The sequence below is a fragment of the Choloepus didactylus genome, chromosome 10 (genome assembly GCF_015220235.1).
Source record: "Choloepus didactylus isolate mChoDid1 chromosome 10, mChoDid1.pri, whole genome shotgun sequence".
In the NCBI taxonomy this organism is placed as follows: domain Eukaryota; kingdom Metazoa; phylum Chordata; class Mammalia; order Pilosa; family Megalonychidae; genus Choloepus; species Choloepus didactylus.
The window spans coordinates 11,213,191-11,240,242 of record NC_051316.1 but is presented as its reverse complement, the minus strand read 5'-3'; the positions used below and the strand labels follow the sequence as shown (position 1 = coordinate 11,240,242).

The 27,052-nt window shown below is 55.8% G+C and overlaps 1 protein-coding gene across 2 annotated transcripts in view; it reads right to left on the bottom strand.

Moving 5' to 3' along the window:
• Positions 1-2,088: 2,088 nt before the first annotated feature.
• The window catches only part of BICD2 (BICD cargo adaptor 2), a 59,060-nt gene continuing 34,096 nt past the window's right edge, over positions 2,089-27,052 (bottom strand). Inside the window, exons 2-8 of one of the 2 annotated variants that reach the window (XM_037797478.1) lie at positions 20,388-20,600; positions 13,928-14,080; positions 11,565-12,023; positions 9,651-10,670; positions 8,635-8,786; positions 6,014-6,224; positions 2,089-4,202 (exon numbers count right to left, since the gene is read on the bottom strand). In XM_037797478.1, the coding sequence (XP_037653406.1) occupies positions 4,197-4,202; positions 6,014-6,224; positions 8,635-8,786; positions 9,651-10,670; positions 11,565-12,023; positions 13,928-14,080; positions 20,388-20,600 (2,214 nt within the window). In that variant the 3' untranslated portion in view covers positions 2,089-4,196. Of the gene's footprint in view, positions 6,225-8,634; positions 8,787-9,650; positions 10,671-11,564; positions 12,024-13,927; positions 14,081-20,387; positions 20,601-27,052 lie in introns of both variants that reach the window. The other variant, XM_037797477.1, reaches the window with a different exon arrangement.

The window sequence follows — 27,052 nt, the reverse complement described above, 5'->3', positions numbered from 1 at the left end:
ATATCAGAACATAGTAGAGATTGGACATTTGATGTTGAAGGAGTATAAAATGCTCTAGAAGATTGTGTTGATCTAGAAATGGATAGCACACTACTGTGTGATGGTAGCACAATATTGTAAGCACACTGAAAAAAATGTCTGTGAAGACAGTTGAAAGAGGAAGGTTAGGGGCATGTAGGACACCAGAAGGAAAGACAGATAAAGGCTGGGACTGTATATCTTAGTGAAACTTAGCCAATGTGTGTGTGATTAGATGTACAAATATAGGAATGTTTTTGCATGAGGGAGCAGCAAGAAAGAATGAAGTTATGAGGTATGCAATGAAGTGAATGGACCACGAGGACAGTAGGTTGAGTGAAATAAACCAGAAATGAAACAATAATCATTATAATGCCTCACTAATATAGTCTAATAACAATGTATAAACTCTGAGAATTGAATCTGGGAGCATGGACTATAAGGGGAAGGCTTATGTAAAGGTTCCTAGATTGTAAACTCTTAGAGCAGTCACATTTATTCATGAGTTGTAAGTTATTTCTAAATTTTGAGATCCTGAGCTGTTTGTGTGTGACATGGTTGCTCCCTGAAGCTTTGGGTGTCTGTGTGGCACCTGGGACTCAGAGCCAGAGTTTGGCAGCTCTAAGTGTCAGCATTGCCCCATAAACCTAAAGAGGCTGAAAAGGAGATCAGATTTTGATGGGAGATATAAAACGAAATGGTTACGATTGGGGTAGATCAGACTAAAGGGTACAGGATGATACTGTGTTTTAAAACTTTGACTTCTGTGTGGGACCAAACTCTATATGAATGTTCATTTCTTGAACCTGACAACTGCACTTAAGGTTACATAATCGAATATGCTTGTTCTTAGGGAAGATACATGGCAGAAAAATGTGTTCAAGAAGCATGTACACAACCTGCATTCATGTGTTCAGAAAACGGGTTTACAAACAGGGAGTCACATGGACAGAGAGATGGACAGATACATGGCAAATGTGGCAAAATGTTAAAATTGGTGGATCCAGGTATCTGGGGGGATTGGGGTATGTTGGAATTCTCTGTACAGGGTTTCTATTATTTTTGGAACTGTCCTGTTATATTTGAAAGTGTTTCAAAATAAAAAGTTAAGAAAACAAATTTCTCATCCTGCCAACTACTGACCACTGCTGCCTTGTGGGCTGTCTCGAGGCCTCCTCACGTCTGGCCTGTGTGTGCAGGGACATTGCACACGTGCAGGTGCTAACTTAAGGCCGTGGAGGGCGGTGGGCAGCTGAGCACCCAGGCAGCCAGCCGTGGGCTGCCGAGATGGCGTGCAGGGTATCCACACCCAAACAAGCCCGGGGTGGGAGAGCTCCAGGGCCCGGGCCTCCTGCCGAGCCGCAGACAGAATCTGCAGGACAGAGGCCTCGCTGGTCTGAGAGAGCCCACATGCACCCAGCCTGCTGCCTCCTGTCCCTGGTTACAGACTCACGCATGGCTGCAAATGCTCAGGCCAGGGTTTCCAGTCCTGGAAGCCTGCCTCGGGTGGAGAGGACCCCAAGGCGAAGCCACTGTGGGGAGACGACAGAGGCCTCCCGTGGCTTCCCTCCCACAGGCTGCTGACACACGCTTGCTTGTCATCCAAGGGTGAGGTATGTGGGCTCTGGAGTTGCATGTGGACACACTCAGCGCCCAGGTTCTCTGGGCAAATCAAACTCGCCAGCAGGGCGGTGCTGAGGGGTCCCACAGCCCCCCTCCTCCACCTGGGGCTCCACCGGATTAGCCAGGCACCCTGACTATGTCCATCCACTCTCAGACACCTGCTGGGACAACATGGACCAACAGGCGGGGAGCTGACTTCTAGTGTCCCCCCTCCCTGCGAAGGGCGTCTGATGCCACATAGGACCCTGGGGCTGCACCCATGCCTCACCTCCCCACACCCCGCCCTGGACTCCAGGGTGCTTTCAGCCCCCACACCGAGACTCTCCAATATGGGAGTTTTGCTGTTGCGTTGTTCTTTTGTGTTTTTTCTTAGGCACTGAAATTCCTCGCCGCTGGGACCGCAGCCATCTGCAGGGGTCAGGGCAGCCACAGAGAACAAGATGTGTGTTTTTGTCTTTTTATTCTTCTTTTTTATTTACTGGTCCTACCACGTGACTCTTTACACAGGCCCACTGTTCCTATGCAGACATTCAAGTCATATTTATGTCCCAATTAATTTCTCTGTCCTATTCCTTTTCTGTGCTTTGCCCCATTTTTTCAGAAACCAAAGGCATTTGTTTATTATTATACTTTTGTTTGTTGGGTCTGTGTAAAGGTTCTTCGGCAGGAAAACATGCATATGACCTTAAAATAAAGACCAACATTCTAGGATAATGCACAGAAAAAAAAATACAGTACTCAGACATCATTGCAAATAAATACCCCATACAGATGAAGTTATCTCAAATGTAACAACATTTCTTATGAATCAATACTGTAAAAGAAGGTAAAAATAGGAGGCCCTTATAACTAGGAATAAGAAATGCTTATTCCAGGAAACAGAATTCTCTCATTCTTGTCATTTATATTATTATGATTTGTACTTGTTTTTTTCTTTTGGAGGTGGGAGGACCCTTTATTTGTGTTCCTCCTGAAATACCAATTTGCCTATTCACCGGAGCCTCGGCAACACAGCACGGGCGGGCTGGCCTGGTTTGCCGAGGAGCTCTGACGACTTCTGTTTCCTGAAATTAACAGTGATTAGTTTACACTAAGCAAGAGTGGGTATTAACGTCCCGTTTCCACATTTGCAAAGAATCCCAGGGCTCACCCTTGCCCACCTCCGCACAAAGAGAACATTCCTGACGCCTTCTCGGGCCCTCGCAAATGTGTTTTGATATCGCTTGCTCAGTCTGTCCCACAGAAGTCCATTTGGTTCCCAAAGCACACTCAGTGTTTCGTGTTTGCTTTCGTTTTCTAAGCCCCTGAATTTGCAAGGATCTGTGCAGGTAAAGAATCACTGACTAACAGAATTTTGTACAATCCCTGTCCTCCTCTCAGTGAAGAGCCTCTCACTTATTGCTCCATGCTGGCCTTAGAGATCCCAAACTAGCTCTTCACTGTCTGCTTTTGAGAATAAACTACTCAGGGACACATCCCTTAGACGATGAAGGCACTACTGGCAATGATTACTAACAAAAAAGGTGCTGAAATCAAACACCCTAAAAAATTGACGGCTGGAGAAATTTTCTAAGTGTACCACAATTTGGCACAACAACCAGAGTAACAAAACAATTCCAATTTGGAATTTCACTGGTACAGTTGTATAAAATTCTGTTAATCAGTCATGCCTCACAATGTCCTAAAACCCAGACAGTTCTGGAATTTGTAGGTTAATACTACTCATTCAATAATTTATCAGTTTTTTTTTTCAAGTGCCTATTACTGTTTTAACCAGAGCAAAGGTCAAGTTTTCTCCTTGTTACATTGAACTATTCCTAAGAATAATAATAATACAATATGAAAAACCCCAGAATCTGAATACCCTGGATTTCTTAATGAACATGGCATTTAAAATCTGTAATTTCAAACATGAGCTGTTAACGCCGTATCGTCTAAAAGACAGCTGAGCCACGCTTGGAAACATGTAACCCAGCTCCTGGTGGCGTCGAGGCCCTCCTCTGAAGCAGTCTAGAGCTAGACACGACAAAGAGGACACGTCTCTGCAACGTGCGGATATCAAACCGACAGGCCGAGGGCTAAGACGGAGGCTAACGCAACCATGACCACAAACCACAGCATCTGAGAACCGTCTCTACACAAGGAATTAAAGAAGCAAACGGGATATCAAAATATCAAAAGTGCACAGGTTGATCGGATAAAAAAGGAATCTCTGCAGTAAGAAGGATCCCCCAGTGGTGAGCAATTCTAGTAGGTTCATAAACAAGCGTGTGCATCACTGTGTGAAGCAGATTCTTCAGCACTTGTAAAAAGGTCTCGTCAAGCAGCAGCTCGCGGCATTTTCGACATTAAAGCTTTTCCTTTCTCCCAATAAACACTCGGGGAATGCGGTTTTGAAAAGAACTGCAGTGGCATTTCCAAAGAAGGTTCTAAGTGGAATTTTGGGTCGCCTTCTTTCCTCGGGTAGCGGTTGGCACTCCCTTCACCGCACCACGAGAGCGAGGAAAGGAGCCGCGACCCGACAGGGCCAGGGGCCCGAGTCCTCGGCAGCTACTCTACAGCTGGAAACGGGAGAAAACAAGACATCGTTAGAGAAGTGGTGGCTTGGTGCGTCCTGTCTTGAAAACTGCAGGCCTGGGCCGCGCTGCGAGTGCTGGGTGGGTTATGGGCAGCAGGTGGCGGCGTGTGGCAGAGGGTGGCTGTGCTTTCTGCAGGGGCCCTTCCGAGGGTCCAGAGCCTTTACAAGTACTGAGAGAAGCTGCGAGCTGGCAGTCGGGCCAGGAGGGCGCAGGGTGGCGTGCGGGGACGGCACGTGGGGCAGGCATGCGGGGCAGGCGAGACAGCAGCACCCTGCCAGGAAGGCCTGCTCGTACAGGCGGGGGACGGCACGGCCCCTTCTCGCAGGGGAGGACACCCAAGCCTGGATGTCCCCAGCGTGCCACACAGGCCCCTCAGCTCCCAGATACCTCCCACCTCAGGTGCAATCTGCCCACCGTGTCGGCAGCACTGGAAGATCGGTGGGGACCAAGACACACTGAAGAACCAAAAGAAACAGGGAGGGATGGAGGGGCAACTGGTAACGTGAATTTCCTTTCTCTGCAGCACCGGGATGCCTGGTGCCTCTTAAAAAGAGAAAAATGCAGCCTTCTGGCCCCACTGTGAGACACAGAGAAGAAATACTGGGAGAGGTTCTGCTTCAAGAAGTGTAAACGCAGACAGTGCCCGCTGCCAAAGCTCTCGTGCAGATAAAGCCTGTGATAACGGAAAACCTGCAGGCTCCCAATGCTGCCTGCTCTCCTTTTGTGTCATTGCTACTTCCCCCCACCCCACCCCAACCTCCAAATTGCACTAAATAAAGAAAACCTCACTCTTCCTACCTGGGAATCCCGGGACCCAGCCCTGGCTGAGCCTGCCAGTCCCAGCCAGACTCCTGCTAGCACTAATGTTTTCAGTTCAACTGAGCTGACGTGTGTTTCAGCTTCAGCGGGGGCTGCTAACGCTATGTGACCAAAGAGGAGGGGCAGACAGCAGGGAAATCTGCCAAGAAAGCCCGGGGAGACCCCAAATACAAAGGGAAGGGGCTGCCTACTGAACACAGAGGCTCTGGCTAGGCACTTGGAAAGCTCTGTTCATCGGAAAAGGAAACCCCAGGCCCGTGCGTTCCGATTTGCCACCCGCAGGCACCAGGCAAGCAGACACATCTCAGAAAGGAGAAACTGCGGCCACCAAGCTTGGTTCTGGGAGGTGTGGGCACCGGGGGCTCTTCTCTGGGCTTGGGGGAGTTCTCTGCACTTGTGTCCTGAATGTGACTTGCCATGCAATGCTGCACAAACTACGGGGTAACTGTTTCTGAGTCAGGGCCTGGGCAGAGCACCCTCAGAGGCAGGACGGACGGGCCGGGGGCAGCCACTGGACGCTCGCCAGGGACACGTGCCCTTCCACCTTGGGTTTGAGGTTCCTCAGGGGCAGCCATGGTCCCTGGGATGCCACGCTGTGCTCACGTGAGGACCTGCAGCCCGCCCCACCCCGGCTCCTGCCGGATGGAGCACATGGGCATGGCGGAGGCTCCTGCGCTGCAGAGGACGTAAGAAGCAGATAGAAGCCTGTCCAGTCTCCCCGCAGGGGCGGCGGCCCCCACGCAGCCTGCATGAGAAGCATTCCCTTTGTGGATTAGTCTCGGTTAGGACCCCGCGGCCAGGCCCCTCCGTGCTGGGTTAGTGGGAGGGGAGCAGACGGGCGGCGTGTTAGCTGTGGCGGGTGGCACCCGGTGGCCCTAGTCGCAGGAGATGTTGTACTTCTCGCTGCACAATACGTGGCTGGCGAGCCCGGGCACCTCGGCCCGGCCGCTGGCACAGGCGCAGGCGTGACTTACACTGGGGGGGGCGGGCTTGGCCTTGGGGGTGGCCTTGGAGCGGCCACGCCGCGCCTGCTCGTGGTCCAGCTCGAGCAGCTCCAGCCGCTGGGTCAGCGCCAGCTTCTGCTGGATGGCCATGCGTAGCAGTGAGTTGAGTGTCTTCTTCTCGTCCTCGGCGGCCGCCAGCTGCCGCTGCATCTCGTCCAGCTGCGTGATGTACTCATCGCACCTGCAGGGTGACACGGGGCACGGTTGGAGGGGTGCACAGGCCTGGGGTGGGGAGGGCCAACTCCAGGATGGGGGTCAGGCCGGGAGGAGGGGAGGTCTGAGCCGGGGGCAGGTCTAGGCTGGGTGGGGTCGGGACAGGCCCAAAGTGGGTGCTTCAACCAGTAGCTCCTGGGAAGTGGGTGAGGAAGCTCCTCAGACACCTGAGGAGCCTGGGCCTGGAGGGGAAGGCAGGTCTGGGCAGGGGGCATGGGGAAGGCCTGCCTGGGCCTGTCTGAATCTCTGAATGCAACCATGATGAGGAAGCCTCTTGGTGTGGTGCTGAGTGGGAGAGATTTGCTGCAATTTCCTTTAGCGAACGTGCTGGCAAGGTGCCCTGGCCGCGGGTGACAGCTCATGCCGGAAGCCTCTGGTGGTGCCCCCCACCCAATGCGCTGGCTGGATGGGTGGGGGGTGCCGCTTTGGCTGGCAGTGGTTTCCTATGAAGCGGTCGCTCCCCCCGGGGCTCTGCTTTCTCTGAGAGGCACCCCTGCGGTGGGTCTCCATAAGGGGATGTGGTGGCGGCCCCTGAAGGCCCTGCGGTGGCCCAGGGACAGCCGACTGGGGAGACTGGCTCCGTTAGGACCTGAACGCGTGAGGCTGCCTGGCTCTTGGTCTCAGGGTGCGGGGCACACACCGCCAGGGTGCAGGTGCAGCCCTGCCTGGGACAGCACATGCACACACTCAGTGCTTAGCAGAGCTGTGTGGCCACAACCGCCATGGCCTGAGAAGGGTGTGTGTAGACACTGGCCACAGACCGTCCCCGGAGGACACGGGGTCTTTGCTGGATCCGGGATGCATCAGCCCAGAGGAGAAGGAAACTTCACCCCGCCTCAGCTGCCCAAGAACCCAGGGTGCAGGTGAGTGGACAGGGCAGAGGTGGGGTGGATGCCCACCTGCCAGCTGCTCCCTAGCCTCGGGCCAGCCCTGCCCTGCCACCAGCCTCACAGAGACCGGACGCAACGTCAAGAAGGCACACCGGCCTGGGACCTCAGCTCCACATGAAAAGCCAGGGACACGTGTCTTCGGATAAAATAAGTTGTAAAAAAGTAAGGTTTGGTTGTCGGAGACTGAGGATCTGTGAAATCTCTCCCCAGGGTCTTGGCTAAGCCCCAGGAAGGGAAGTGAGCTTCCAGAGAACGCCGGAACATTCTTTCCTTGCCCTCTGCTCCTTCCTCACAGACTGGGCTCAGCATAAAATCCACAGGGGCTCTGGGAAAGTGGGAGTAGCTGGCCCCTGGGCATAAGGAGACGCTCCCACCCTGATTGAGCTCTCAGCCTCCGCCTCCGCAGCTGACAGGTGGGACAGAGGGCCCGGCTGTCTGTCCGTCCAGGGAGGGCCCCATGCACGTGCCTGGACACTGCCGGCCAGCAGATGGCGCCGTCCTTCTCCAGGTGATGAAAAGGGGGTGCCTGGCTGAAGCCCTGAATTAGGGTCTTTCCCAAAGAGCAGCTGACAACAGACGGAACACCCTGGGGGACTCCTCTCCCAGCCTCCGGGTCCACACGTCCCAGGGAGGCATCCCAGAAGAAATGCCCGTCAGCTGTGGGCTGGACTGCACAGGCCCGCACCCCCACCCCCGGCCTGGGTCCAGCACCCAGGGCTCCCCCACCAGGGAGCCAGGCCTCCAAGGGGAGGCCGACCCGGGGGCCCAGGGTCCAGGGTGAGAAGCTGCTCCTCTCTCAGCCTCCCCAGGAACCCTGCAGGCAGGTGGAGACGTGACATCTCCATCTCCGCTGGGCCCGGGCAACCCAACTGACAGCTGGGGACCGGGGGTCCTGCCATGATAGTGACTTAGCTGAGTGTCCCAACGCTGCTTTCAGGATCTACCAACCCCAGCCCAAAGGCACGGCTTCCTGGTCGAGTTCTCAGGAGGGAACAGGCCAGAGCTCATCACCAGCCAATGGACAGAAACCCCACTCTGCTATGCCACCTGCTCCCAACCTCCCGCAGGCCTCCGTGGCAGAAGCACAGCCGGGACAGCCTACTCCTCGGCCAGGATCCCTCCTTCAGGAGGAAGGAGAAAAGCTTGTGCTCCCCCAGCCCAGCCCAGCCCACCTGCAACACGGGGGCAAAGCTGGCCCAGCAGGCTTTCGCTGGCAGCTTCCGAGCTGGCCTTGAAACCGAGGGAAACTGCGCCCCACCGGCTGCCCCTGCAGAAGCACACCCAGGCCTGGGCCTGGCCTCGCTGCCCTCCTGCCACCCTCCACCAGCAGGCACTGGCATCGCCTCTGCCTGGGAGGAAGCCAAGGCAAGTCCTGGCCCTGGGAGGGGATGTGCTGACCAGAGCTGGGCCAGGGTCCCAAGCCCCACCACAGCCCCCTCCCGGTCACCAGCGGCTGGAGCTTGGGGAGCCCAGCAGGGACAGTGTTACCTGGTGGCGAACATGGCACGCAGTGAGGAAAAGGTGGCGGCGTCCTCCTTGAGCGCCTTGAGCTCATTGCGCAGCTTCATCATGGTCTCAGTCACCATGGCCTTCTCGTTCTCGTACTTGCTCTTCAAGTTGGCCAGGGCCACCTCGGCCGTCTGGGGGCAGGTGGGCAGGTTAGGGCAGCGGGCGAGGCCTGGGCATCTAGGGGTGCCATCAGCCTAGAGGCACCTGGGGCTCCCACCTGCACAGGTGGCAGCCATGACGGTGCCGGGGCCCCCCAAAAAGCCCCTTGGGAGATGCCGCTCCCCAGGTGCAGTCCTCTGAGCAAACTCCTACAGCACAAAGCCACAGGGCCCTGCCTGACAGAGCTGTTCTAACCATCTGAGACTGGATCTGCCAAGAAAGGCCTCATGGCCCCCAAACCTTGCCCTGGAGCCCCTCCCGAAGCACCCAGCCCCACTCTCCCCCAGCCATGAGGCTGAGGCTGACAAACCTGCCTTTGCTTCAACAGCAGGGTCCGTTTGTCTCACAGAACCCCAGAGAGGAACCACGCAAACAATAACCAACGTTCCTCGTTGGGCGCATGGCTTGGCTTCCAGTGGGGGCCCAGGGCCTGCCCCTCAGCCCCTCTCCAAAACCCCCACTCCTCCCTGGGACCCTGATGCAGCACAGAAGCCCCTGCACTGGGGCCTCAGGCCCAGAGGAGGGGGGCGTTCAAGCTGTGGCACGAGGGGGAAGTGTACGACAGGAGTCCCAATTTGCAGAGGGTGGGGGGACAGAGACTAAAGGCAGAGAGCAGCTACTCAGCCGGCTTGGACTCTCCCCCACCCCATATGCTCTGGGCCCAGAACCACCCTCCAACAAATGCTCCAGGCCCGGACCCTCACCCTCTCTCTGTCAGATTCTCTGGGTCCAGACCCCTCCTCCCTCTCCCCTCTCTAAATGCTCCAAGCCCAGACCCCCACACTATCCCTCCCTGGATGCCCTGGGCCGCACCCCCTGTCCCCCTGGCTGCCCACCTGCTTGTTGGCCTTGAGAACAGTGCGCAGGGTGGTGATCTGCTCGCGCTTGGTGCTCAGCAGCGACTTGAGCTTCAGGATCTCCTCCATCAGCGCCTCCTTGTCCTTGTCAGTGGCGGGGCCCAGCTCCTGAGAGGCAATGCGCTGCCGCGACAGCTCCGTGGTGCGGTCCACGGCTGCCTGCAGGTGCTTGATCTGGTCGCGGATGATGGCGATCAGGCTGTAGATGTTCATGGGCTCACGGCGCGGGTCGCTCAGGGGTGAGGGCAGCGAGGGGCTGGGTGAGGGGCTGCCATCCCCGGCCTCGGCCTTGCCCGCCTCGGCGGCCAGCAACCCCTTGGGCAGGAGGATGGGCGAGCGGCGACCACGGCCCTCGGGGCTGGCGCGGCCCGGCCCACCCTGGCCCTCACGGTAGTAGTCCAGCACGACGCGGGCGGGCGTCTCATTGTTGCACATGCACACGTGGTGGTACAGGCTGGCCAGCTCCTCACTGAAGGTCACTAGCTCATCCTGCGCTGCGCTCAGGCTGCCTTGAGTCTCGCCAGCCACATCACTCACCTTCTTCAGCTCCGTCTCCAGCCGGGTCAGCAGGTCGCGGTCCCGGTGGCCGGCCTGCTCCAGCAAGGAGACCTTCTCGCTGAGGGCCCGGCCCTCGGCCTCGTAGCGGCCCGTCTCCTCGGCGTGCTGGGCCATGCTGGCCTCGTGTGCGCTGCGCAGGGCCTTCAGCTGCTCCCGCAGCTCACCTGCCTCAGCCACGGCCACATGGTACTTGCAGGCCAAGATCTCCGGCCCGTCGATGTCCACTTCATAGTAGTCACCATCCTCGTGGCTGTCCCGCTCCTTCTCGCTGTCCAGGGCTGTCTGCCGCTCCTTGGTGGCCTGCAGGCGCCGCAGGGCATTCAGGTCCTCTGTGAGGCGGCCCACCTTCTCGTGCTGCTCCGACAGGATGCCCCGCGTGTGCTCCAGCTGCTTCTGTGTGTCCTGCAGCGACGCCAGCAGGCCCACCTTCTCCCGCTCCACCTGCACGGACACAGGGGCGGGGAAGGCATGTGAGGGTCCCCATGTGGCCTGAGGGGTGGGCCATGCTGCGACAGACCCTGTGGGGGGCTTCAGCCACTCTGCGTCAGTGAGTGGGGACAGAGCTGGCACCGGTGGTAGGTGTGGGAAGAGCGGATGCAGGAACACCTGCCGGCTCCAAGAACTGTTACGCAGCAACTGTGTTGCCCCTGCATGCCCCGGGCCTCCCGCAGGCTGGAGAGTCCCCTGCCTGCCACTTGCACCACCCCTGTCCCAGGGCTGGGGTGTTGGGAACATGTCCAGAGCCAGCGGCCAGGAGCAGGGCCAGGGCCCAGGACCCAGGGCCTGGCATGTGGCCGTTCAAGGCCAAGACATAGGTCTGCCGGGTGAGCCGGGGAAGGAAAGGCCTATGTCCTCTGGAGAGAAGCTCACCATGACCAGAGACAAAATGCTCCCTGGGCCCGTTTCCTCCTCTAAGAAAGGCCCATGTTGGGGTGTTACATGTGTCATTTCACCAGGGGGTGCTCTCCCTGGCCCTGGGGAGGTCAGGACGCCACTACCAATGCCCTCCTGGGGCTCCTGCCCGACCTCAGCGAGAAATCCTGACGGTCCAGCTTGGAGTCACTGCACATGAGCGACAAAGGACGCTGTGGGGCCGGCCGCCTTGGAGGGGCCCATGCCCCAGCCAAAAATGAGGAATGGACATTTCTGGGCATCTTCCGGTCCTGGGCAAAGTTAAAATGAACTTTGGGGTGAGTGTTGGGGAACACTGCCAGGGTGGCGAGTGGATATGCTGGCCCTGAGGAAGGACAGGGCAGGGGGCCAGCACGGCCCCTCCCAGCCAGCACGCCCCTCGCCCATCTCCCCCTGCCCCCCAGGCCCCCGTGGCATCCTCACCTGCATCAGCTGCTGCTTCAGCTTCTGGATCTCGGAGATGTTGAGCTCGCTAAGGAGGTCGGAGACCAGGCTGGGGGAGGGCGGTGGCAGGCTGTCCTCTTTGGGTGTGGAGACCTTGCTGTCTGGCGGCAGCTTGGCCAGGCTGCTGTGCTCAAAGCCGTTGACCAGGGCCTCAGCATCGCTGCTGGCTTCAGCGGCGGCATCGTCGCTGAACTTGAGGCCGTCCAGGGAGACGTGCAGGTGGCTGGTGTAGAGGGAGTCGTTGATGCTCATGTAGTGCGAGAGCTCCTTGCGCAGGCTGTTCTTCTGCTCCCGCTCCGTCTTGAGCGCCTCCAGCGACTCTTCCAGCTGCCGCTCGGCGATCTCCTTGAGCCGGATGGCATCCTCCAGCTGGCTATTGAGGTACTCGGTCTCCTCCTCCAGCCGCTTGATCTCATGCTTGAGGCCCTCGAACTCCACCTGGAGAGAGACACGAGGACGCTCAGGAGGAGAGGACACACAGAGGCCCTGCTCACACCCAACAAACCGGCACAGAGCGCCAAGGGCTGCTCCCTGGCTGGAAGCAGGAGCTGGGAAACCGGCCAGCAGGCAGGCAGAGGACACGGGGACCCGGCAGGGCGTGACTCACCGCCACACAGCACCTGCTGCACACCCAGACCCTCGGGAGCTCCAAGGGCAGGCGGGAAGTGGGCAGACTCAAAAATGGCAACTGCAGGACACTGTACTTGTAGGTGAGCAAACAGCAGAAAGGAAACGGATGTCTGACCGGGTGGGGGTAGGGGTGGAGCCAGGGTCCAGGGTAATTTTTAAAAACATTTGTTAAAATTTTGTAATATTTCTGCAAGAAATAAATACCCTTTCAAACATAGGAGACATAGCAATAAACAGCAGTACTGATCCTGGGATTATATAACTCAGTAAATCTTGTGGCGGACAATGTTTATGATTAACTGCACAAATAAATTCCTTCCATGGACTAGAACAAATAACACTACTACAAGGAGTTAGTAAAATAGTGGTATGTGGGGGAAAATGTGCCTATTGCAAACAATGGACTGGAGTTAACGATAATATCTTTTTTTTTTTTTTTTTGGGGGTGACGGGCTGCGTTTATTGCAACAAAATATGCCGCTGCCCACAGCCCCCTCCACCCGTCGCGTGCTTGTCACTGCTCAGGCCATCCCGCCACTTAACGATAATATCTTAATACTTTTTCATTGACAGTAACAAACGTACAGCACCAATGCTAGAGATCAACGATGGGGGGGCATAAGAAGCGTGGGACATTTTGGCGTTTTCTCTCTCTTTTTGTCTTTTTTCCTCGGAGTAATGAAAATCTTCTAAAATCGATTGTGGTGATGAATGCACAACTGTGTGACGATAACGTAAGCCAATGACTGTATACTTTGGTGTGTGAATATATCTCAATAAAAGGGCATTAAAAAAAGAATAGCAGCAGTGATCCTTAAGGACTGCAGCCTGGGGTGAAGGGTCCCTGACGCCAGCACCTGCTACACTTAGCAGGCCCCATTGGTCAGGGGCTGCGCGGCTGCCTCGGTGCCCGCCACACAGAATGGCAATGTGGGGCAGGGGTCCCAGATGGCGAGCATCAGCTCGGCAGGGGAGCAGACGCCACCGTGAGCCGAGCCCATGTGCCAGGGGTGGGTCTCCCTGAGCCTCAGTTTCCCCAGAGTGGCACGGGCAGGAAGGAGGCTCTGCCAACAGCCAGGCCCACCTCCCGAAGGTGCTCAGGCCTGGGGAGAGGTCTGTGGCCCTCCAGAGCTGCCGGCTCTTGCTCAAGTGGGTAAGAGAGCATTTCTGTTGCCAGAAATCCACGAGCCCAGGTTTTGTTATCCCAGATATTAAATACCCTGTTCTCTGGAGATGACACCAGCTGCTCTGCAGGAATTTTGACGGGAGAGGGTTTGTAAGGAAAGCGAAAGACAGCACTGAAGGCATGTGGGGGAAGGGCTTGGGGCTTCCTCGGGCACATCCCTGCAGGAGGGGGTACCCTGAGGCTCAGAGAGAAGCCACCCGCTCACGACCATGGCTGAGGAAGGCAGAGCCGGGCTGTGGCCCGTGTCTCTGCACCAGGTCTAAGGTGTGGAGGGCAGGGCGGGGGCCTTGGATGGTTCTGCGCTTCCACAGGAGGGTCAGAACCTGAAGGGGACAGAGCTGATGCCGGAAGCCCTGTCTCTGTGGTCCTCAGGGAGCCGGGCCCTGCTGAGACCTGTGGCGCCCTCCCTCCTCAGTGACAGGCCCAGGGCATGGCGGGATGTAGAAGGAGACAGGGTGCCCTCCCGCACCCAGGAAGACAGGAAGGGGGGGCGCGGGTGGGGCCCTGCCAAGGCCGGGAGACTCGCCTGGTTCTGCCTGAGCACGGACACTTGCTTCTGCAGGCAGATGTTCTCCTCCTCCAGCTCCGAATAGTCCTGCAGCAGGCGGGCCTCCCGGAACTTATATTCCTTGATGTCGTCACGCAGGCGGCCACGCTGCACCTCCACATTCTGGTTGATCTGCGGGGCACGTAGAGAGAGGCGGGCGTGAGAGCTCGGGGTCTGGGAGAAGGGAGGCCGCGGCGGCCGGGTGAGCTGCAGCCACCAGCCGGGACGTGGCTGCCCAGCCCCACAGGTGCCTGTGTGGCCCTCGGAAGGAGGGACGGAGCCCAGAGGTGGCGTGGTGGGGTGGGGTGGGCTCAGGGGGCCCGCAGAGCCTCTGGAGGCAGATGACCTCGGGCCAGTACCCTGAAGGCCCCTCTCGGCCGAGGCACTGCCCCTCAGCTTCCTCATCTGTACAGTGGGGTTTCAAACAGTTCCTCCTCCACAGCTGCTGGGAACATAAAATGGTGCAACCACTTTGGAAAGCAGTCTGGCAACTCCTCAAGAATGCAAAGAGCATTGCCACATGACCCAGCAATTCGACCTAGACATCTACCCGAGAGGAATGAAAATACACGGCCACGCAAAAAGTGTGTGCAAAGGGTCACGGCAAATTTATTCACGACAGCCAGAAGGTAGAAACAATCCAAGTGTCCACCAACCTGCGACTAAATGTACATGCACACAATGGAACACAATGCACCATAAAGAGGCATGAGGTGCAGCTGCATGCTCCACACGGAGCCCAGTGCAAGCAGCCAGGTACAGGAAATGTCCAGAACTGGCAAACCTAGAGACGGGAGCATGTGAGTGGGTGCTGGCGACTGGCGGGCTGGGGAGGGTGGGAGCGGCTGCCCCTGCTAACGGACACGAGACTTCTTTTTGGAGGGACCGAGGTGGTGGCACAACTCTGTGGATGGCTAAACCTGCAGTGAACTGCACCCTCTCAGGGAGATGCCCTGGCCTGTACCCCACCCCACGAGGCCTCAGAGGTGCCCGTGGAGGTGTCCCGCAGGGGTCTGCACAGAACCCGGGAGTACCGTGTGCACTGCGGGGTGTCCAGCAGCATCCCCAGCCTCTACCCGCCAGGGGTGTTCCTCTTCCCCAGTGGGGACAAAGATACCTCTGGAAATGCCAAGTGTCTCCCGGGAGACAAATCATCCCCTGGACAAACGCCCGCTTCCCCTGCCTGCCCCTGTGCCCGTGGCCTCGAATGGCCCCCCCGCATGGCTGCCAAGACCTCCTCGTGGCCACTGCCCTCTGTCTGCCCCCTCCCCCCCAGCACCCCGTCTGCCCACCCCCCTCCCAGCACCCCGTCCTCTGGGCAGCAGGACTTGATCACAACCACATCTCACACCTTGTCTGCACAGCATGTACTATGCTGACAAGATTCCAAAATACCACGCAAATGCACAGAGTGCTGGATTGATAAAAACAAGAGGACAAAAACATCCCAACAACCCAGGGTGGCTTACGAGCTGCCGAGCAGGGGGTGCCAGGTCCCCGGTGCAGCTGCCCATGCAGCTCTGCCCCGCCACTGCCCACCGTCCTCAGAAAGCTCCCCTCACTCCAGTGGGAGACCGTTCCTTCACAGCAGGGCCCTCTCGGAGAAAATGCACCGACACAGACCTGGCCCAGGGCTTGGGGCTGCACGGGGCTCTGCGAGTGCCCCGTGGGGGTCTTCCTGCATGGGGGGCCACCTTCAGTTTGTGCCGAGACCGGCTTGGTGGAGAGAGAAGTCACAGACCACATGAGCCACCGTTTACGGGAACAACTCAGCAGGGTTTAGTGTGTCCACCAGGCGGCTCATCTTGTCACCCCAGAAGAGACCCTGCACCCCCGGGCAGCCCCCATGTCCCCTCCCTGCGGCCCAGCCAGCCACACTCTCCTCCCCATCCCTCTGGAGCTGCCACTCCTGGGCATTTCATGTCATGGGGTCAGACCACACGTGGCCCCTGACTGGCTCAGGAATCCCTCCCAGGCCACCTTCTGTTCTGCACTTTCTCTTTACGACGTGCCTGGCCTCCTCCCCGAGGGCAGCATCCACTCTGTCACTCAACAAACCCTGCTGGCACCTCCTGGTGCTTCCCTGACATGCCATGGGGCCGTGGTCCTGCAGGAGGACAGCGAACCCCTTGCTCCATGAGTCCAGAAAAGGAGGGAGAGCAGGGGGAGCGACTCAGACCCAGTGGCCTTGCCCCGGGTCAGCAGGCACCAAATTGTTTGGTGAGTTCCACCTGCAAAGATGCCAAGAAAGGCAATGCTGGGCATCTGGGGCCTTCCTGGTACAAGGACGGCTGGTGCTGAGCAGCACCCCATGCGGAAGGCTTGGCACCGCCCAATCGGAAAGCAGGGGACAAAGGCAGGGAGGGAGAGTGCTTGGACACTGGAGGGGCACAGTGGTCTCGCCAGGGAGACCTGGGCAGATGGTGCTGACAGGGCTGTGAGCGCCAGGGATGGGTGATGGGGAGGCCCCGGCCCGCCCAGTGCCCGCCGGCCTCTCAGCCCGGGGCCAGGTGGGGTGGGGAGAGCCAGAGTGCCAGGACAGGAGTGGAGGGGCCACCCCCAGGCCAGGCCCTGTGGGGGATGCCATGAGGTGCTGCCCCTGCTAGGTCCACAGCTGCACGTTCGTTCCCCCGGACCCCACCCACACCCCAGCTAGCGGCGTCCCCGCACAGACTCAGACAGATCACTGCCTCTGGAGGCACCTTCCCCAGGTAACCCTGCCTGGAGTCAGCCCTATTAAGTCCAGAAACAAGCTCCTGTGCTGGGACAGGAGAGGCCAAAGACCCCACAAGAGCCTGCCATAGACACAGGGATGTGTGCTCAGTGCACAGAACAGTGGGCAGGAGGTGGCTGCCCTCCCCAGGGCTGCCCCCGCCACGGACTCTCCTCAAGCCCCCACCCCAAGACCCCATGCTGCGTCCTTGCTCCCTCCCACATCCAGCCACCCACAGCGTGTAGCCTCCAGCCCTCCCCAGTCTCCACCCATGCCATGTCCCCAAGCCCCACGTGTGGCCCCAGCTGACTGCATCACAGGGGCATGCCCACGCCTTGTCCCTCAGGTATAGGGAAGGAGGCCCACGTCCGGCACATGGCCCCCTGGGCCTCCACTCTCTGGGTGAGGAGACGGCCGCACACTCGGACAGGAGGAGAGCACGGCGCGAACAGTCCCGAGTGAAGACAACACAGGGGGCAGCCCAGGGGCTGGCCAGGTTGGGGTTGGCGATGGGTAGGGTTGCCGGGGAGAAGTGGGATGGGCTCCCAGAGAGGACCTCGCATGGAGGCAGGGTTCAGCCCCTCCGCTCTGCAAGCCAGGTGGGCACGCCAAGCCCCTGACCCCACCTGAGAGTACAGCCCTGACCGGGCCCCAGTCTCCCTGCCGCCTGCTCCTCCAGGGGAAACATCCTGCAGCGCGCTCCCTGACGCTCAGCCCCTGCCACTTCCCCAGGTCCTGGCATCCCCGCCCAGCTACCCCACACTGTGCAGCACCGTCCCCTGTCCCTGCCCGTCTGAGGGAGGAGGCACTGTCCCCACACGGCTTCCTTGGGCCCAGGCCCCACAGCTGTCCTGGGCCTGACCCAGCACCTGGACACAGGACCCCACCGACGGCCCTGGCCTCCCTTCGCCAGGTCGCCTTGAAGCTCCATCCTCCACTTTCCTGGCTCTCGGCCAGGGGAAAGGGCCACCCTGCTGGGGAGCACTGGGGTGGCCCAGCCGATGGCTCTGTGTGGTCCTGCCCTGACTCGGGGCTGCACAGGGGCTGCCCGCTGCCCCTCCCCACACAGAGGCCCGTCCCCTGGGCAGCTCTGCCCCTCACCCTCTCTCCCGTCTCAGGCCCGTCCTGACACAGCCTCAGCTGCATGTCCAGGGCCCTGGCCTCTTCCGAGACCACCAAGCCCACCCCCCAGGTCCTCAGAAGCTGGGCCCACCTGTGGGGGCTTGTTCCCCCAGAGAATAACTCCAGGACAGTCGGATAGGAGACAGGCTGTCACCACAAGGCCAGGCCAGCAGGTCTCTGGTTCAATAAATAGCTGTTGGGCTCAGACCCAGGACGGGCAGCTGGGAGCAAGTCCCACCCACCCCCACCATGGGGTGCCCAGGGCACCTTCCCTCAGGTGTAAAAAGAGGGAGACCACAGAGCACCCCTGGTAGGCTCCCCAGGAGGAGGGGAATAGAAGTGAAGAGGCGGTCAGAACTATACTTGGCTAAGGGCCAGGTGCTTGGGGCTTACTGACACACATGGACGCTGCAATGTGTCCGGGTGTGGAGGGAGAAGGACGCCTAAGTCGGTCGTCACAGCCCGAGGGACCCAGGGTCCCTGGGGGAAGGGCCAGGGGGGACAGGGGGGCTGCAGCCCTGGCTGTGGGGTGCCAGGTTCACTGACTTGGAGGGCAGGCAGCACAGCTGCGTGAGGGGTGCTGCGGGAAGGGGCACCAGGCTCAAGGTGACACCAGGGCAGGAGGGGCATCGCCTGGCAGCACCTGTGACCTGAGAGCTGCCCCAGAGATGGGAAAGGGAAGGCCAGGGCCGGCGTGGCCGTGATAGCGGGCAGCTGGGACGCCCAGAAGTCCGAGGATAGACGTGGGGACCAGGCAGGCCTGTGTGTGAGCAGATCTGAGTACCTGGAGGGCAGGGAGCCTCTCACCCCACCCAGCACATAGCGGGCGGGTCCCAGGAGGAGGAGAAGACGGGCAAGGGCTGGGCGGGGCCTCCAGGGCACCAGAACAAAGCTGCTCCGGTCCCCAGCTGAGCAGGGGGCACCCACATTCCCACCGAGGCACAAACAGGAAGAGGAGGCAGCCCCCCACCCCACTTTGTAATGCAGAGCTGGGTGGCCCAGCAGTCTCCATGCTCTGGGGACTGCACTGAGCTCATTTCTGGCTGCTGCCCAGCGTGACCTAGGACAGCCCCTCAGGAAGAGGGACGTGCTCGAGGGGCACCCAGGGCCTGGGGGAGCACTGGCTCTGGCCTCCGAGGAGACGCGGCCTGCACGGTGACCTCCACCCCACACACAGCCAGTGAAAACTGTCTCCCTAAGGGAACAAGGCCACACCACTCCCTGAGCCCCTGGGGGTCCCATCCCAGCTCCTTCCCAGGCCCACTGTGGCTATGGCAGCCCTGAGGCGCCTGCCCCTCCGCTGACCCCAGCGCCCGTCCACCCTGCACACCTGGCCATCAGCCCTGTGGGTGACGCCGGGGGCCATGGTGAGAGCCCAGTGGCGGCTGGGCCCACAGCATGCCCACACCAGGGGTCCCCGCTCTGCCTGCAGCCCTCCGGGGCCAGGGGTGATGTGAGAGGAAGGAGTGACCCATGGGGCAATCCCACAGCAAGGGGCTCCAGAAACCCTCATTTGCACATGGGGAAACAGGCTGGGGCCGAAGGCAGCGTGGTACCCAGGCCTCAGGGCGCATACACACACATGGCTCTCTAGCCTGCTGCCTGCACAAGTGCCTGTGGCCCAGAGGGCAGCAGGTATGGTTCAGCCACTGCCCAAACATGCCTGCAGGGGGACGCATGCCAGGGTGCCCCGACTCCCTCCTGTGCACAGCCTCCCCTCCAGATGAGAATCCAGGCCTCAGAAGATGGGGACCCTCCAGGCCACACCAAGAGGGGCAAAGCCAGGACTGCAGCTCTGAGGGGACACCAGCCCCCATGGCATCTGCCCCATGGCCTCTACTCCCCCTTCCAGTCACCAGCCCAAACCTCGACCTGGCCGCTGCCCTGGCCCACCCCTCCTGGGCCCCAGACCCTCAAAGAGAGGGCCCTGCAGGGTCCGGCTGGCCATCCTGCTCTAAGTTGACCACGTCACACCCCAACCAGCCTTGGTGTGCTCCTCTGCCCAACAGCTGCTCCTGCATGGGGGAGACATGCCTGCCGCAGCGACTGGACACAGGACCCCCTTCTCCTGGGTGGCCCAGCTTGGGCAGGCGCACCTGCTCTGCACACCAACGTGGACCCCTCAACCCACGATGTCTTCTGGGCATGATTCTCTCACATGGAATATGTGGGTTTGTTTTCTCATCCACAGCCGGGAAGGGCACAGGCCCCAGCAGGCCAGCATTCTCTCAGGAAGAACGCTGCCTGAAACCCCTACAGGCCCTCGACCGGCTCCCCACGAGGCTCCCTTTAGGCACCTTAGTCCTGGACCTTGTCCCCCACCTCCACTGCTTGGGCTTGCTTGGGTGACTTGCCTTGGCCAGTGAGCTGGAAGCAAAGCTGGCACAGGCAGAGGCTGCAGACAAAAACGTGCACGCCTTCCCCATCCTCCTCCGCCTGCACCCTCAGGACACATGGGGCAGAGAGGAACCACCCAGGATGCCTACTGACCTCGGACGCACAGGCCATGACACGCAGGGGTTCAGCCACCAAGTACAGGGGATGCTTGTTAACACAGCATTACCGCAGCAGGCTGACTGCCCTGCCCTGCGCCTCCCCTCTCACCTCCTTCAGCTCCTGGGCCACCGAGGCGAGACGCTCGTTCTCTGACTGCGTGTTGGTGAGGACGTTGCGCAGCTGCTTCAGCTCTGTCTGCAGCTCCAGCACCTTGCGCACATAGTACTGCTCCTTGGAGGCCGACTCCTGGATCAGACTCTCCTCCCGGCTCTCACCATCTGCGGCCACCTTCTTGTGGTTCGTGTGCGCCTGCCCAAATGCCTGGGGTTGGAGACATGGATTTCATGAGATGGGAGTCCCAGGGCCACCAGATAATCGAGACCCCACCATCTCCCTGAGAAATGGGGCCCCGCTGCATCGCCCATTCCACCCAGGGCCATGCCACGATCAAGAGGCAGAGGGGTCTGCTCTCACACCCACCCCCTCTGTGGCTGCTGATTCGAACCCTCTGCCCACACGTTCCTGGGAGTGGGAGGGGGCAGTAGTCTGGGATGGCAGGGTGCAGGCAGCAAGGTGAACGGGCAGGGTGGGGCGGAGGGGACTCTCCCATGTGGCCTGGGGTGGGCGACCAGGGTCCAGGCCCGGGGCCAGCAGCCCCCATCCTGGAACATGTGCCCCACTGGGAAGCCGGTAGCTACTCCGGGCAGGGGGCCGGGTCCACTGTTGGTCTCTTAGGGGACGTGGGCAGCCGCACCAAGGCAGGGGAGAGCCAGGGGTGGAGACCCCGTCTCTCTCCAAGGTTCCTGGTTCACAGAGGGAAAGTGAACCAAGAGGGGCCACTGGAGAGCACGGAAACAGGGTGCCTTTTACGTCGTGAGACATAGGACGTTTAAGCAGGACTGTTTATAAATCAACACATCAAAAATAGAAAAGGGCTGTTTCTCTGCCAATAGGGGACTGGCTAGATAAACAGGGGTCCTGTCCAACGAGAGAACTCGGGGGGCTGCGAGAGCCCTGGTGCCGGACCTGGGTGCCCGGGGAGAGGAAGGAGAAGAAAGCCAGGCTGCGTGGAGTGCCACGGCCAGGGGAGCACCATGCTCAGACGTGCGTGCACATCGGCATGTGTGCTGGTGTTGCTAGAGGGAGGCTCCTTGCACAGAGGAGCTCAGGAAATACCGGATGGGACAAGATTCCACAAGAGCAACCCCAATCTCTACCATGCTGACTGGATCTGAAACCCAGGAGGGAGAGGATGCCCAGACTAACGGGCACACTCCCCTGTAGGCGCTGGCCTGGGCTGCTCCCTGACCCACCAATGGCACCTGCTCCGTGCAAGAGACTGGGGAGACGCCAACCGGCTTGGCTGAATGCTCCTTGTGGCCCTCCTCCCTCCCCCTCCTCCATCCCGTGGAAAGACCATCGCATGAATCATCCAGAACAACTGGCACCTGCCCACTCTGGACCAGCCACCTCAAGATGCTGAGCCTGGCCACGCCCCAAGGGGCCACCCTGAGTCCTTGACTGGCAGGGGGAGATGGAGGCAAGCCCAGCCGCCCCTGCTCCTGGGCAACGCAGGGAGGGAGGAGGGGTGCGTGAGCCAGAGCCCACTGCCCCCCATGGCCACAGGGCCAGGACCACGGGCTTCCGCAGAGCGGCAGGCGCCTGCACGTGGAGCACGTGCAAACCCTGCAGCAGAGCCCATCCCAGTCTAACAGAGCAACCTCTCGAGCCTGGAGCTGGAGGCGCTCCACCCTGTTAGCTCGTGGCACCATCAGAGGCTTCCTCCAGGCATGACAGCCACAGGCCGGGACACGCCGTGGAAGTCCGGACGGCCAGACCCTGCCCGGCATCTTCCCCCGGCCCAGGCTCCCATCCCGGCAGCTTTTCAAGACTGCTGAGACGGGGACTCGCGCTTCTGGCCAAGGCGAGATGGTGACAGGGGTTCGGTTCACCTCCTGGGTGAAAACACCCGGGAGACCTGAAAATACTCCATAAGCGATGGGCTTCGAGGCAATGGACGCTGCGTAATGAGAGACAGCGAGCCTGAGAGTCAGGAGAAGGCCCACTCCACAGAGGACCTGCCAGTGCCGGCTCGAGGAGACCACCCCAGAGGAATCGGGCACCAGTCCGTCGTGGCCCGGGCCCACCAGCCAGCATGGAGAACCTTCTAGAGGAGGCAAGCACAGACCCAGGTGAAAGGTGCTCTCGTCATGCCTAACGGAGCAGGGCGGGAAAGGATCAACCTGCTCCCAAGGAGCTCAACTGATCCCAGAACAAAGCTCAAGGCTACACACAGGAGTTCAAAAACACCTAGCTCCCAACAAGGTAAAGCTCACCAAGTCCAGGGAAAAGAAAGAAAGAAAATCAACCGAGAGCAACAGTGATGGAATGTATTATCGTAACTGGATTCCTTATTTCAGGAAGCTGGCGGAAAAATCAATTGTGTTAAGCAGAAACAAGGAAGATAAAAAAAAAGACCCAATTCGAACTTCTGGTAATAGAAATTATAATGTATAAGACGAAAAAACACACAAGATAGGATTAACAACAAATCACAAAATGCAGAAGACTAATGAACTTGAAAACACAGCAATACAATTACTCAAAATAAAACAGAAAGAGAAAAAAGATTTTAAGCAAACAGAGCCTCTGTAAGGCGAGGGACTCTGAGTATCTAATACATGTGTAACTAAGTCCCTGACAGGGAGGAGAGAAGGGAGGATGGAAAAATATTGCAAGAAATAACGGCTGGAGATTTTCCAAAATTGATGAAAATTATAAACCCACGGATACCAACAGCTTATTGATTCTCAAGCAAAACAAGTATGAAGGTGTGCCAAGGCATAAAACTGTTTAAAACCAAGACCCGTCACTTAGAGGGGAGGAGACGGTGGAGCAACCTTTTTAAAAAGCAGAGCAAAAACCTATTAACCTAGAACTCTATGCCCAGTGAAAACTGTCCACAAAGGTGAAATAAAGCCTTTTCAGGCACACAAAAGTGAAAGAATTCATCACGAGCAGACCTGCGTTGCAATATTTGCTAAATGAAATCCTTCAGGCAGAAGAAAAAGACTGCAGGTGGGGACCAACAGGGGTAAGGGAAAGCACCAGAAGGGAACTATGTGTGAAATAGAAAAGACTTGTTTTTAAAAGATTAACTGTTGAGATTCAATGCAATCCCCATTGAAGTTCCTACAGCCACTTTTGCAGAAAGAGAAAAGCCAGTCCTCAAAGTCATACGGAATGGTGAGGTGCCCCAAGGAGCCAAAACAAACGTGAAAAGGAACAAAGTTGGAGGAAGACTTCCTGATACCAAAACTTACTACAAAGTCGTAGTAAAACAGCATGATGGTGGCGTAAGAATGGGGAAAATGTCTCTTCAACAAACAGTGCTGCAACAACTGGATATCCACATGCAAAGGAATAAGGCTGGACTTCTACTTCACATCATAAACAAAAACTAACTCAAAATGGATCAAAGACCTAAATATAAGAGCTAAAACCATAACACTCTCAGAGAACAACATGGGTAAATCTTGATGACCATGAATTTGATAGTGGATACTTAGATATGACACCAAAAGCATCAGCAACAAAAGAAAAATTTAATAAATTAGATATCATAAAAATTAAAAACTTTTGCATGTCAAAAGATATTATTAAGAAAGTGAAAAGATAGTCTTGAATAGCCATTTCTCCAAAGAAGATATACAAATATCCAATATGCACATGAAAAGATGCTCAACATCATTAGTCATTAGGGAAATGCAAGTCTAAATCACAATGAGATGCCACTTCACACCCACTAGGATGGCAATTAAAAAAAAAAAGACATTGAAAATAAGTGTTGATGAGGGTGTGGAGAAACTGGAACCCTTGTGTATTGCTGGCGGAAATGTAAAATGGTGCAGCCACTCTGGAAAACAGTTTGGTGGATCCTCACAAAGTTATACTAGCATCATGCAGCAATTCCACACCTAAGCATCTACTTAGAAGAATTGAAAATAGGGACTCAAATAAATACTTAGACACAACTGCTCGTAGCAGCACTATTTACAGCAACCAAAAGGCGGAAACAACCCAAGTGTCCATCAGTGGATTAACAAAATGTGGTCTATCCACAAAATAAGAGTATTATTCACCATAAAAAGGCATGATGATAATGTTTTCGGACTAGATGGAGGTGGCGGTCGTGTAACACTGTGAATGTATTAAATGCCACTGAATTGTAAACTCTGAAATGGTCATTTTTACGCTCTATGAATTTCACTGCAATTAAAAAAACAGATAAACTGTTGAAAGCAAAATATAAAATACAAAGAGATCAAATGCAGGGCATCAGCAAAACCAACACTGGGTGAGGAGAAACGGAAGTGGACTGCAAGGTTCTCAAGCTACGCAAGAAGTGGTATGATGTTGCTTGAAGGGTGACTGCAGACACTAAACCAGGCATTGGCAAACAAGTGGGCCAGATATCTGTTTTTATAGACTGCTTTAATAAATAACATTGCACTGGAACGCAGCCATGCTTGTTTATTTACATAGCCTATGGCTGTGTTCCTGTTTCTAGGCAGAACTGCACGGTTACAGCAGAGACTTCACAGCCCGTGAACCTAAAATATTCACTCTCTGGCTCCTGAAGAAAGTTTATTGAAAGCCACGACTAAAATAACAACAAACAATATGCCAGAGGAGATAAAAATAGAATCCTAAGTCAAAAACAATCTGAGTTGGAAATCAAGAAATCACGGATTGGAAGACTAAATAGTGTTAAGACGTCAATTCTACCTAAAGCGATTTACAGATTCCACACGATCCCTGTAAAATTCCAACAGCCTTCTTTGCAGACGTGGAAAGGCCAATCATCAAGTTTATATGGAATTGGGGAGTTAACTGGTACAGAATTCCCGCCAGGGATCATAGAAACATCTGGGTAATGAATAGTGTCGATGGGAGCACAACACTGTGAATGTGATTAACACTGCTGAATTATATACCTTGAGTGGGGTTAAAGGGGGAAATTTTAGGTCATATATGTGTTACTAAAATAAAAATAAAATTAAAAAATCCTCCCACCCAGGGTGGAAAGAGGACATTATTGGGACAACTGGGAAAACTGGAGTATGAACTGTAAGCTTTATACAAATGTTAAACTTCTTGAACTTGATAGTTGTACCTAAGGTGGTTAGAGTAAGGATCCTCCTCGGGAAATGTACCTGGCAGTGTTAAGTGTTAGAGCGTGATGTAGGCAACCTACTCTCAGATGTTTAGGGGAAAGATAGACAGGCAGTTAGAAATGCCAAAAGTTGGTAAATATGGGCATCTGGGTGAGGGGGTATATTTGGAGCTCTATGTATTGTTTTTGCATTATTTTTGCAACCTTCCAGTAAGTTTGAGGTTACTTCAAAATTAAAAAAAAAAAACCATGAATATGCATGTGTATATGCAAAAAAGTGTGTATATATATATACACATACACACTTTTTTATATATATCTATTTTATTTTAAATATATATCTATATATACATGGAAGATAAAGGGCCCCAAGTAGCCACAACCATCTTTATATAAACCAACTCTTTTTAGTTTTGGTTCATATGAAAAATGCCCTTTATTTCACCCTTGTTCATAATGATACTTAATCTTGATGTTACAATCTGTATCATTTATTAAGTAGATATTTATTATGTACCCATTTTGTGCCAGGTACTGTTGTGGAGATGGGGGTATGGCAGGGAACAAAACTTTTAAAATTCCCTATCTTACGAATATTTGAGGAAGACAGACAAGAAACAGGTAAAAAATAAAATATATACATAGCGCATATTAAAAGCTATAGAGGGGGATTGATTTAGGTGATGAATGTACAACTATGTAATGGTACTGTAAACAATTGAAAGTACGATTTGTTTTATATGACTGCGTGGTATGTGAATATATCTCAATAAAATGAAGATTTAAAAAAAAAAAAAAAAGCTATAGAGGAAGGTTTTCCTTTTTCAAAGGTGTTCTTTGTTGCTCTAAGCCCCCTGCATTTCCATATGAATTTTGGAATCAACCTGTCAATTTCTAGAAAGAAAGCCTGCTGGCATTTGACTGGCACTGAGATGAACCAGCAGATGAATCTGTGGTCCACAAACGAGGTATCTCTCTCCATTTATTTAGGTCCTTAATTTCTCTCGGCAGTATTTTGTGGGTTTCAGTGTATAGGTCTTGCACATCCTCTGTCAAATTTAAGCATAAGCATTTACTATTTTTGATGCTATTACAAATGCTATTTAAAAAAAAATCACTTTCTGAGTCTTCACTGCTAGAATAGAGAAATAAAACTGACTTTTGTATACTGATCTTGTATCTTGCAACTGAAACTCACTTATTAGTTTAGTGGCTTTTTTGTAGATTCCATTGGATTTTTTAAAATTGTGGCAAAATTTCCCACTGTAAGCACTTTTAGGATATAAATCAAGGGTGCTAATTACATTTAAAGTGTTATGCTACCATCGTCCCCAACAGAAACTCTGCACCTATGAAGCAATAACTTCCTGTTCCGCCTTCCCTGGTAACCTGTACTCCACTTTCTGTCTCTGAGAATTTGTATGTTCTAGCTACTGCATACATAAATGAAATCATACAATATCTGTCGTTTTGTGTCGGGCGTATTTTACTCAACGTGACGTCTTCAGGGTTCATCCACGTTGTGGCCTGTATGAGATCTTCACTCCTTTTCGGGGCTGAGCAATATTCCACTGTGTGTAGAAAGCGTGTTTTGCTC